Below are 12,884 nucleotides of genomic sequence, written 5' to 3'. Positions count from 1 at the left end.
TTTCCGTTGGTGGGGATTGGTGGCGGAATTTATTGGCCAGCTTGGCTGCTCAAATTACGTGTGGTGGCCAAAACTGTTTCACTGCTGCAAGAAAACAGCCTCATCGTTTGGCTATGACATATTTTGACTGCACATCCCCAAACTCTCAAAATAATAAGCATGTGCCATGAACCTAGAGGTTGAATCTAGCATGGAAGCCCAACTGAATAACATAAGCTGAGATTCTTGCCGAGAGACCCCATCCTACAGTAGGTACAAGCGGATGAGCCACCACATAAGTTTTTCTTATGGTTTTTTTCTTTTTACCTATTCAACTACACCTTTTGGAAAATTTAATATCAATTCCATAGAGTGACAGCTGGCTCAACTGATGTGATACCATCAACTCACATGGCATGACCTTGGTGTGACAGACTCTGCACAGAAGGCCTACATCCATTACATGGCCATCAAAAATGAAAACAGGCTAAGGATGTCATTTTCAATGGTGTACAACAAAAAGGCTGTGCCTTGTAGAGGTTACAAGATGTGTGAAGCAAAATCATGAATACAACACTTAGGCATTCACAAGTACTAATGATATGGTATTATATTAATGATGGTTCCATTTTTTTGAACCACTTGACTAGACTACACCAGACACTTACAGGGTCGTGCTTGAGACCCCCAGTTTCAAAACTGCACCTTCTCTTTCAATTCAGCCACAGCTACATACATCAAAGATCCACAATCATGTGCCGCAGTTATTGTTTCTTGCAGGAGTAACTTGAGCCTTTCAACTTTTAGCTGTGCCTCGCCTAACATGGCCATAGCTGCTAGCCAACAGTCATCTTGTGCTTTTATTTTTCCCTTGGAGACTGTAACTTCATTCCTTACTTGAGAACTGTCCACTGCTCTTGTTGCCCTGATGGATCCTAAGGAATGCTTAGCCCTTGCTTTGGAACGCTGCACCAAGCCTTTCTTCAAAGCTGCAGAGCGCACATTCTTGAACCAAACATGTACCTGCACACATCATCATTGATACATCAGAAAATGTAAGCAGAAAACTAGGGTAGAGAAGCTTCAATTGATAATGAATTTTCAAGAAACCGCTTGCTGTTTCCCTCCACCTATCCCCCAAATAGCTGCAAGTTTGCATCCGTTCTCTCCATCATTTGTCCCAAGCGCTACTGCCCACCAGCCTGCTATGCCCTGCTTCTAAATCATCTGCTGCCCACCATCAAACCTCCCCCCACCTGCTAGTCTCTCTGCAAGTTGGGATGCAAACATCTCAACGTGGTTGGCAATAGCTTCTGGTTGGAGAAAACAAAAGACACGGGTTGTTGACAGCACCAAGATTTCAGTTTGATTCTCTATGCTCCATCATTTTGAATACACCATCCCAATTCTTTTGAAAGTAGATAACTAAGCATCTACTTGAATTAATACATCACCCCAATGTTTGACTAAACATCCAGCCAAGGTCCATGCTAGTGGGCAGGTTTCGAATATACTCATCTCTAGTCCCCAACCGCCATTACCTTATATGTGTCAGGACTAGGACATTGTGCTAGCTCCCCGGTCTATGCATGGCAGACTATCCTGCATTAAAAAAATGGAGAACTAGATGCACTGAGGCCCTTCGTAGCACCCAGACCTTCCATATACAGTCCATCACTATTATGTGGCCAGATACTGTTCACATAGTCTTCCATTTGGAAGAGATTGCACAGATCTTCCACACACACGTGCATGGAGCACACGTGTATGCTCTGACATGCACACACACACACACACACACACACACACACACACATAGGCACGCACACGTACTCACAAAACTTACTTTTCCAAATGAAAGGCCAAGTTGCTTGGACAAGCCCTCCTTGCAAGCCTTCGAAGGTAGTGGGTTCTCCTTGAACACCGCACGCAGCTTCTGGAATCATAAGACAACATATTTTAGCATACACAGTATCTAGTAAAAATGTCCATCGTGGTATCAGCTATTTGCATCACTTGATATTCAGAAGTACAAGAAATCATAACCTTTAGTGGTACTAAACCTCGGGGACCTAACTTTTAAGGCTGGGTTCACACCCATCCTGCCATCTCATGGGCACCCAGAAGGAATGTATTTCCCTGGGGAATGGTTCCATTCTGTTTACAAGAGGTATTGACTTAAAAAAATTCCTCCCCACTATCAACCAGTGAACAACATTAAATTTTTGACAGAAGTCTTCCGATCTTCTGAGCCATGGAAAATTGGTGGGCCTGAACCAACCGCTTCTGCCCATGCCGTGAACACCAAGTTCACCAGACATCTTCTTTTACATTTTGCCTCCTCAGCAACACCCCTACCTGTCGACCCAGCTCTGAACCTAGCCTAAGCAAATCCCATATCACCTGTGTGTGCAGTGTAAAATAGATCTTTTTAAAATGTTTTTAAGAATCTAACGATCTTCTCCTGGATCTGACACATGGAAATGGCACTTCTCTAAAGCATGGTTGCATGAAACAGAAAAGAAACAGGAATTGTCAACGTCTATGCAATGGAAACTACCTGAAACTAGGAATCAAAAACAGAGGAAACAACAAGATTTTTAACATTATATAGTATACATGAAAAGTAAAATTGTAGAATTCTTAGAATTGAGGAAAAGGTCCAGAGGAGTGGATCATAGTAGATGGCTAAGAAATTTGGGAAAAATTAAAACTTACAAGGAGATCGTGAGAAGAGACTAGGAAACGGGAAATAGAAACAGAAACGACGACTCAAAGAAACTGTGCTTCTGCATATTTGGCTACAAAATGGCTGTTTCATGTTAATGTGCTATTAAGTCACCTTTTCCATTTTGGTTTCTCCTCTCAATGCTTTCCTTGCCAAAAAAAAATCCACTTGGTTTGCACTCACGTGTAAGTAGACCTAATAAATAAACCATCCTTTGTGATGCCCTGGGTACCGAACTGCATCTCAAAGATGGTTCCCTCCCTGTTCAGATAAATTCAGACACACTGATACCACCTTTAAGACCACCATAAAGACAAACAATCCATGCAAGTGTGTGAAAGTGCACAAACACATACCTCAACAGCAAAAGGCGGTAAGCAAACTCGACTCTGCTTCTTTTGCAGACCACTGGAGGATTTTGTCAAAACGGGTTTCCCCGCATTGCCATTAGAGTCTGTCTTTGTGTGATTCTCTTTTGATTCGCTTCGAGAGACTTGCCCTGGCTGTCTCAACTTTTTCAATCGTTTCCGTGGTCCCCATTCCTCATCCTCGCTGAATTCATCTGCTAATGAACTCTTTCCGAACATTTCCTTCAAATTTTGCATTCGAACACAAATAAATCAGAAAAAATCACAGCCAGCCAAGAAGGGTAGCAAGCACACTTGCAAGGTTTCTACCAACAAAGAAAGAGCACTAAAATGAAGCATTATGACAACCTTTAAAAAAAAAAAACCAAGGGGTAGGGGTCAATAAGTATAAATGAAAGGAGGCTTTCTAGAACCTTGTTGATACATAAGAAGCTTTGAAAAGGAGGTAGAATCTCACAGGCACTCACTCTACTCAGAGGTGCACTAAGCAAGTTTGTGCGCCTTATTTTAAGGACAATTCACCAGTAGCCATGGGGGAAGGCCAGGGTAGGTTATCCAATAGAAAGCCCCACATAGTCAGTCAGTGCGAAGTCCTGTGCAGTTTTGTAACCCACCAAAATTTAAAAAGGTGTACAATTGTCCAGGCAATTTAGTAGGCCAAGTGCCGGCAACCGGTCATATTTAGACAAGTTGCAACAGACCGGGCAATGGCCGGACAGATCTGGATAGTCAGGGCACAAGCCAAGCAGCTGGCAGACCATCTGGACAGATTTGGACAGGTTATGGCAAGTCTAGACAGATCGGGCAGGTCAGGCAGCCAACCGTGGTCCCACATCCTCGTTCGCTCTGCTAATGTACTCTTTCCACACATTTTGAATTCAAACACAAATAAAGTCAACAAAAAGCACACTTTCAGCTAAGAAGGGTAGCAAGCACACTTTTAAGGACACATGGGTTTCTACCAACGATCAAAGTGCACAAAAGTGAAGCCTCTTTGTCACGATTGTGACGTATTTATGTACCAGATTCTCTCTTCATTGCTGATTCCTGTTGCAGATGCAAAGAGTAACCAGCCAAAGGGAACCCCTACCCTCGATTGGTTGCGACTCTTCGCCAAAGGATGTACCTCTTCATCGAATAGCCACATCCCTTCGACGAATGGTTGTATCCCTTGATGAATGGTTGTGCCTCTACATTGAATAGACACATCCCTTAGCCTAAAGTTGTATCCTTTCGTCTAAGGTCATGTCCTTTCATCAAAGGACATGCCTCTTCAAATGTGTCTCTTCATCTCCTATATAAGAGACCTATTGTACTCAGTTTGAAACAACAAGTCAATTCAATCTTCTCTCAAGTGTTCTCCTGAAGGTTCTTGTTCTAAGTTAAGTACTTAAGTAGTAATTAGTACACAATATGAGGGATTAACAACATAAGCCTCACAGTGGTATTAGAGCAAATTTTTTTCCTACCCGTGGGTTGTGAAGCCCTCACCCTCTCTGCGGCACTCCCTCATCCACCCCTCTTCTCGGTGTTGTATGGAAGAAGCAGAGCGATGGTGGACTTGGCGTAAATCCTTGCTCAAAGTGATGTAAACAAAAACAAAAGGTCTCACACCCATACACATGCATTGTGTGTATAGCAGAGAGGGAACCCTTGCTGCATATCCGGACTACCCTCCCTCCCTGCTGACCGGTGGTGTTAGGCATTCGCAACATGGCGGGAACTGCCCCTCTCGTTGCCGAAGATGGACTTCCCCCCTCTCTTCGCCTCGTTCGCTGCCAGCGTGAGCCCTTGCTTGCTGGGAGCAGCTGTGGGTCCTGAGCCCTCGTTGATACATGCAGCGGCGCACCCTCCACTCGGCGACGTGATCTAGCCCTTCGTAGCAGCACACCTCCTTCCATCCAGTCGGCGAGGCGTCCAGGCCTTCGAAGCGGCGCACCCCTTCCAATCGGCGACGCGTCACCTTTGCACCTTCAAAAACAATACAAAAAAAATTTAATACGTGCATTGCCATGTGGGTCTCTCTTTAAAAAAAGCAAAAAAACAAAAAACCCACCGGGCGCGCGTTGAGCGTGCGGTGGTGTGAACCGCCACCCCTTGGCGATTCGGCAACCACCACCGCCCCCCCCCCCGGCGCGGCTGTCAGGATGCCGCCTCATTCATATTCGCCTCCCTCTTCCCAGCGAATTGGCGACCACCCTCCTCGCTGTTCGTGGGTTTTCCTGGCTTTGTCCACACCACATAATCTGCGCGCTCTCGCCTTCTACGTGCATGCTTCATGGATAACTTTCCGGAGGAACCCGACATGCACATCTCTTACCTGAGTTATATCGACGAGATCCCCGAGGCTCTTCTTCCTGAGCACAGCCCTCCTCGTGCCCCCACTCTGGACTCAGTGCCACTTCCCGCCGATGCTGGGTGGATTCCAAGTCTTCCGGCCTCTCCTATCCCAGCATCCCCGGCCTCACAGGTGTACCGCATACATGTTAGCAGCCCGCATGTAACCGAACCCGGCACTTGGGCAATTTGGACTATTTTCCTCACCTGCGAGCCACTGCATCTTACTCATTTCAAGTATTTTCTATCACGGTACCCGCAGTTTGCAAACTTTCTTCCAGAGTGCAGTGTGGATGGCCTTCACAATATCTCCTCCACGCGCCCTCCTGTGACATTCTACTGCGAGATCTTCGTCCCCGACTATACTCCATTATCTCCGGTGCCCAATTCTTTGGCAGAACCAAACGCAGAAGCAAACGCAGTAACCTCCGAGGACGATCCCGAGGAAGTGGAAGACCCCGACTTCGAGTACGAGGATCCTGTTACTGCCTCTCCAGCAGCTGTTCCTTCCATCCTACATTTCGGGTGGACCTTGCTTGCTTCACCTCAGTACTCTCTCTGAGTTCTCCAGATGTCGACTTCGCATGACAACGTGCCACTCGCCGATCCTCAGATGGAGGACTTGCAAAAGGCCCTTTTCGACGGTATGGCATCAATGAGATCACAAATGGAGGACATGCAACAACGGCACCAACATCAACGCGAGGGATCCAGGAAGTCACAGCGAGCGCGTCGTTCGCGTTCTCCAACATCATCATCATCATCATCCTCAGTGGGCTAGCAGGACGATCCCTTAATTCCTCCTGATCCCACTGCCGAGGTAGACAATGTTGAACTTAAACTTTTGTATAAATTAATGACCACAGCACAAACACGAAAGATGGATATCAAGTTACCTGAGCCCTACAATGGCTGTTGCGATAAGCGGTTAATCGATCACTGGCTCTACCAGATGGAGGTTTATTTCTCAAATACCGAATTGCCCGAAAATAAAAAGGTGGCATTGGCCAGTACCCTCTTGAAAGATACCGCCTTTCTTTGGTGGCAACGTAGGATTTCAGATGGCAAGTCTACTCCAACGTGGGATAAATTCCGGCGTGCTCTTCGCAAGGCTTTTGAGCCTGCAAATGCGAACTTTCATGCCATGTCTTCTCTCCGCCGCCTAAGTCAAACTGGCTCCGTAGCCGCGTACATCTCAGAGTTTCAAAAACTGGCTCTGGAGATAGAGACACTTAGCTCCTCTGACCAGCTTCACAGCTTCATTGACGGGCTTGAACCCACGATCCAAGACGAAGTCCATAAGTACAATCTTGCCACCCTGGATGAAGCAATCTCGTATGTCGAGCGCATTAGTGATTACAGGCGTCCTCCCAGGCACTTTTCCTCCGGTGCCCGTTCTTACCAGCGGAATCGATCCAATGTGCCTAGCCAACCCCAGCATCCCAATTCTGGACAACCCAACTCTCGGCGACCATATTTTGGACAACAGTCCTTCCGGCTGCGCTTTTCCGGGCAAGCTCCCGCGTCAAACGCAGGATCCTCTCAGACCGAATCCTTTGGCAGCAGAAACCGAGATCGGTCTCGATAGGACCGTCGCAGCAATGATCGGCACAACTTCAAGCGAGAAACCTCTTGAGGACAGTAAACCTCTTCATCAATTGCCACTTCATCCCAACCTAGTCGCCAAGGCCTCTGTACAATTTGTTCTGGCGATCACCGGTGGTATGAATGTCCTCACCGCCCTAAACCCTCCAATACTCGGTGCAATTCTCAGGTGGACAGTTGCCACCATGCTGATCATGACCCGCCTCCTGTGAAAGACAAGAACAAACAGATAGCTTGTTATGTTCGTGTTTCTGAGTTTGTCAGTACCCTGATGCTTAATGGCCAAAGTACCAACCCTGTTCCGGTGGATCTTTCCAAGCAAGTCCTTAGTCTTCTGGGTTTCATTGGCGACCATCCTATCAATGTGCTGGTAGACAGTGGCTGTTCCACTAATTTTGTGGGCACTTCTTTGGTTCACGAGCTTTGCCTATAGACCCGACATTTTGTGGATGCTTTTCAAGTAGAGCTTGCTGATGGTTCCTTTCTTAATTGTAACAAAAAGGTGCAACAGCTTCAGTTCCAAATTCAAGATTACCAAGATCACCTTAATTTTTCAGTGATGCCGTTGTCACATTATGACATGATATTGGGACAATCTTGGCTGTATCGATATGATCTAGTGATCAGCTTTCGTTCTCATTCAATCCGGTTATATCATGATGGTCGAGAGCTGGAACTTCATGGCCTTTTCAGTGCCAAACCCATCACTGTTGTTTCTGCCCTGCAAGTCAAACGCCTCGTCCGTAAACGGGATTGTACAACATCCCTGGTCATGTTACGGGAGATTGAAGCAGAAACTAGTGAGCAGTCTCAAGCCTCGTCATCATCAACAACTGCTTACTTGGAGCAACCCTTCTTCAGGCCTTTTCAGGATTTGTTTCCGAATGATCTTCTGACGACATTGCCTCCTCGTCGTCCTATGGATCACCCGATTGATCTTATCCCACGTCAACCTCCTCCAACCCGAGCTCCATACCGTGTTTCTTACTCTGAATCTCAGGAGATACAAAAGCAATTATAGGAATTGCTAGACAAAGGTCACATCCGTCCCAGCAAAAGTCCCTTCGGAGCCCCGGTTTTGCTTGTCAAAAAGAAGGATGTATCAATGCGGCTTTGCATTGATTACCGTGCTCTCAACAAGCTGACAATCAAGAACAAATTCCCTTTGCCTCGCATCGATGAGTTGTTCGACCAACTGCTTGGTGCTAAGGTGTTTTCCAAGATTGATTTGAAGTCCGGCTATCATCAAATTCGTATCCGTAATGGTGATGAATACAAGACAGCCTTTCGGACAAAATATGGCCGTTATGAATTCTTGGTCATACCTTTTGGGTTAACCAATGCCCCGGTCACTTTCATGACCCTGATGAATGAAATTTTTGGGCCGTACTGGGACAAGTTTGTGATCGTTTATCTCGATGATATTCTCGTTTTTAGCCGATCTATGGTCGATCACAAAGAACATTTACACATTGTCTTTGAAGTACTACGCATCAATGTGCTGTACATCAACAAAAAGAAGAGCGAATTTTTCAAGAACCATGTGGAATATCTTGGTCACATCATTTCTGCTAATGGGATTGCAGTAGATCCTAAGAAGATTCAGGCGATTGTGGATTGGCCTTTGCCTCTCACCATTTCAGATGTTCGATCTTTCTTGGGACTTGCTAACTTTTATCACAACAATGTGCATAAATTTTTAGAGATTGCTACCCCTTTGATAGAATTGACAAAGTTGGACAAACTTCAGTGGTCTTCGGAAGCTGAGCAATCCTTCAATGATCTCAAGCATGCCTTGACGACAACCCCGGTCTTAGCCATTGCAGATCCCACTCAGCCCTTTGATGTAATGACAGATGCCTTAGATCGTGCTTCTGGTGGAGTTTTGATGCAGAATGATCGTGTCATTGCTTTTGACAGCAGGAAGTTTTCAGCCATTCAAAGCAGGTATCCTGTGTATGATAAGGAGTTTTTGGCAATCGTGCATGCTTATCGAACTTGGAGACATTATCTTCTTGGAGCAGATTCAGTTGTACGTACAGATCATCAATCTCTGACGTACATTTTCACTCAGCCTGTTATGAACTCTCGACAAGGCAGATGGATTGAATTCTTGGCTAATTTTCACATGATTATTCAGTATGTTCCTGGTCTTGAGAATGTGGTTGTAGATGCTTTAAGCCGCATGCCTCGAGCCATTAATTTTGCCATCACAGATGTGCAAATGGAAATCCTTGCTTGTTTCAAAAATGAGTATTTGACGGATAGAGATTTTGGAGATGCGTTCCGTGCTCTCAAATCTTCTAATCCCAGTCCTGCAAAAATGAACATGTTTGCAGCCTACATTATCATGGATGAGTTGCTGTTCTTTTCTGATCGCATTTGTGTGTCTCACAATACTTCATTTCGGAAGATTCTTATTCAAGAGCATCATGAAGTTCCTTATGCTGCTCACCCTGGTATCAACAAGATATATTGGCTTTTGTCTGCTACATACTTCTGGCCTTAGATGCAGCAAGATGTTATCAAATTTGTCAAAGCTTGTCATTCATGTCAGATAATGAAAGCCTCTCGACAACTTTCTCAAGGGTTACTTCAACCGTTGCCAGTTCCCAACGAGAGATGGGAAAGTATCAGTATGGATTTTATCACCACCTTGCCTCGTTCATCCAAAGGCAATGCTTAGATTCTTGTGGTGGTTGATCGATTTTCCAAAATGGCGCATTTCATTCCTTACAAGAAAGTTGCTTCAGCCCCAGATGTGGCGTCATTGTTCGTGCAACATGTCTTCAAATTGCATGGTTTGCCAAAGACCATCATCTCTGACAGAGATCCAAAGTTCACTGGACATTTTTGGACGTCTTTGTTCAAATCTCTTGGCACGAATTTGTTGTTCAGTTCAGTTATCATCCTCAAACAGATGGACAGACTGAAAGAGTCAATCAGATTTTGGAAGAAATGATTCGACATTACATTCAATTCCGTCTGGCATCATGGAAAGATTATTTACCACTTGTGGAATTTGCTTATAATAATTCCCATCATTCAGCAATTGGATTAACTCCATTTCAAGCAGCATATGGGCATACTCCTCTTGTGCCTTCAAACTTTGTTTTACAACACAAAGTGGCGTTGGCAGATCAATTGGTTTAGGAGATGCAAGATGTGCTTGTGCAAGTTCGAGATAAATTGATCCATGTGCAACAAAAATATCAAAAACAGGCTAACAAGTATCGTCGACATGCAGATTTCCAAGAAGGAGATTTGGTCTTGTTATATGTGGCACCTCACCGCTACAAAATAGTGAAGTCAGTTTTTCCAAAGTTGCGACCTCGCTTCTATGGACCTTTCAAGATTCTTAAGAAATATTCAGTTGTCAGTTACAAGTTGGAACTTCCACCTTCATGGGGAAAGATTCATCCGACTTTTCACATTTCTTGGCTCAAACAGTATGTTCAAGGAGATTCGCTTGTTCCAGACTTATCTTCATATGTACCAGAAATTGAAGATGACCACATTACCCTTGTTCCGGAAGTAATTCTTGACGTACGACAGAAGGAAACAAGAAGAAAGTTGACTACAGAATTTCTTGTGAAGTGGATGGACTTGGATGAGTTTGATTCCACTTGGCAAACAGATGAAGAAATGCAGCATTACCCTAACCTTCTTCAGGAGTTCTTTGACAAACGGATGTCTATCATTTAACACAGGGATTTTATTTTAAATGGGAGGGAATGTCACGATTGTGACGTATTTATGTACCAGATTCTCTCTTCATTGCTGATTCCTGTTGCAGATGCAAAGAGTAACCAGCCAAAGGGAACCCCTACCCTCGATTGGTTGCGACTCTTCGCCAAAGGATGTACCTCTTCATCGAATAGCCACATCCCTTCGACGAATGGTTGTATCCCTCGATGAATGGTTGTATCCCTTGATGAATGGTTGTGCCTTTAGGAAGAAGGCAGAATGTCACGTGTACCCACTGCACAACTATTGGCATGCTCTTTAGGAACAAGGTAGAATGTCACGTGTACCCACTGCACAACTTTTGGGATAATCTTTAGAGTTAGAGATGTGCACTGAGCAAGTTTGTAAGCCTTGTCTAGGGACAAGTCGCCAGTAGCCATAGAATGTCATGTGTACCCACTGCACAACTTTTGGGATAATCTTTAGAGTTAGAGATGTGCACTGAGCAAGTTTGTGAGCCTTGTCTAGGGACAAGTCACCAGTAGCCATAGGGTAGGCCAGGTTAGGTTAGTCACTGCAGAGTCCTGTATAATCAGTCAGTGCAAAGTCCTACACAGTTTTGTAATCCACCGAAGTTGAAATGTGTACAATTGTCCAGGAAACTAAGTAGGCCAAGTGCCAGGCACCTAGACAGCTGCAGGCAGACCGAGCAGTGGCCAGACATAGATGTGCACAGTCAGCACACAAGCCAATCAGGTGTGCAGCCCGTCTGGACAAATCTGGACAGGTTTTGACAATTCTAGACAGATCAGGCAGGTCAGGCAGCCAATCGTGGTCCCCATTCCTCATCCTCACTGGCTTCATCTGCCAATGTACTCTTTCCAAATATTTCCTTTAAATTTTACATTCAAACACAAAGAAAGACAGCAAAAAGCACACTGTCAGATAATAAGGGTAGAGCACACATGCAAAGACACATGGATTTCCACTGACAATGAAAGAGCATTAAAGTGAAGCCTCTATAGGTGTACATGACATTTTGATTTTTTAAAGAACCACGGTATAGGGGTCAGCCAGTATAATAGGTTAAAGGAGGCTTTCAAGAACCTTGTTGATACATGAGAAGGTTTAGCAAGGAGATAAAATGTCACATGCACCCACTGCACTTCGGTAGCACATGAACAAGTTTTGGGATATCTTTTGGGTTAGAGATGTGCACTGAGCAAGCTTGTGAGCCCTCGTCTAGGGACAAGTCACCAGTAGCCATAGGGTAGGGTATTCAGTGCAAAGTCTAGCATAGTCATAGTCAATCAGTGCAAAGTCCTGTATAGTCAGTGATTGCAACATCCCGTGCAGTTTTGTAAGCCACCTGAAGTTGAAGTGTGTGCACTTGTCCAACCAGCTTAGTATGCCAAGTGCTGAGTGCCGCTGACTATGTGGACAATCAGCGCACAAGCCAGACAGCTGTGCAGCCCATCCGGACAGATCTAGAGAGATTTGACAAGTCTCGAAAGATAGGGCAGGACAGGCAACCAATCGGGCAGCTTGGGCAGGCCAACCAGCATGCAAGGGTCCTCTCCCACTTATCATGATCTGCAAATTAAGCATCAAGCCAGCATCTGAAATCAAGTAATCATCTAAAGAGCAGTCAACAATCAAAGCAAATCAGCCCAGCCTCCAAGAAGGTGCCTGCGTTTGTGATCAGCCTGCTCGATTGAATGCTGTTCATCCTGCATTAGTCTTCTTGATATGCACTGTTCAGAAGGCAGCCTGCTCATGCACAGATGCTGCTTGGGTGTGCAAGCACTCAGTTCGGCAGAGAAGAAAGGTGGTCTACACATTGTACGTAAGTTCATATTCAGGACAGGTCAAGTCCTTTTCTTTCTACTCATTTCCATTTCAGTACTAAAGCAAATACACCAAAAAAGGGGGCCCTTGGTGGGTGGTCAAGACCCAATACTGTGTTGGTGCTCTCTCTCTCTCTCTCTCTCTTTACTGCTGAGATGGTAAGGAAAGCTATTGACAGGATGAGGACTGGGAGAGCATATGATCATGATGGTTTGGTAGCAGAGCACTTTATTCATGCCAGAGATATGCTTGCAGAGCTTATTGCTATGATGTTTAACCGAGCCATGTGTGAGGGTTTTCCTGAGACTTGGAATATGTCCACGATTGTGCCT

At 45.1% G+C, this 12,884-nt stretch overlaps 1 protein-coding gene across 3 annotated transcripts in view; it reads right to left on the bottom strand.

Annotated features, from left to right (window-relative positions):
• Positions 1-420: 420 nt before the first annotated feature.
• LOC147631993 (pathogenesis-related homeodomain protein-like) overlaps positions 421-12,884 on the bottom strand; it is a 66,326-nt gene continuing 53,862 nt past the window's right edge. For all 3 annotated transcript variants that reach the window (XM_086808540.1, XM_086808539.1, XM_086808541.1), the window contains 3 exons: positions 3,064-3,297; positions 1,826-1,915; positions 421-1,002 (listed from right to left, as the gene is read on the bottom strand). In XM_086808540.1, coding sequence (XP_086664666.1) covers positions 673-1,002; positions 1,826-1,915; positions 3,064-3,297 — 654 coding nt within the window. In that variant the 3' untranslated portion in view covers positions 421-672. The remainder of the gene's footprint in view (positions 1,003-1,825; positions 1,916-3,063; positions 3,298-12,884) is intronic.

The sequence above is a fragment of the Cibotium barometz genome, chromosome 14, assembly GCF_041138505.1.
Source record: "Cibotium barometz isolate CiBa-2024 chromosome 14, ASM4113850v1, whole genome shotgun sequence".
Lineage (NCBI taxonomy): Eukaryota > Viridiplantae > Streptophyta > Polypodiopsida > Cyatheales > Cibotiaceae > Cibotium > Cibotium barometz.
This window is presented reverse-complemented; position numbering and strand designations above follow the sequence as displayed.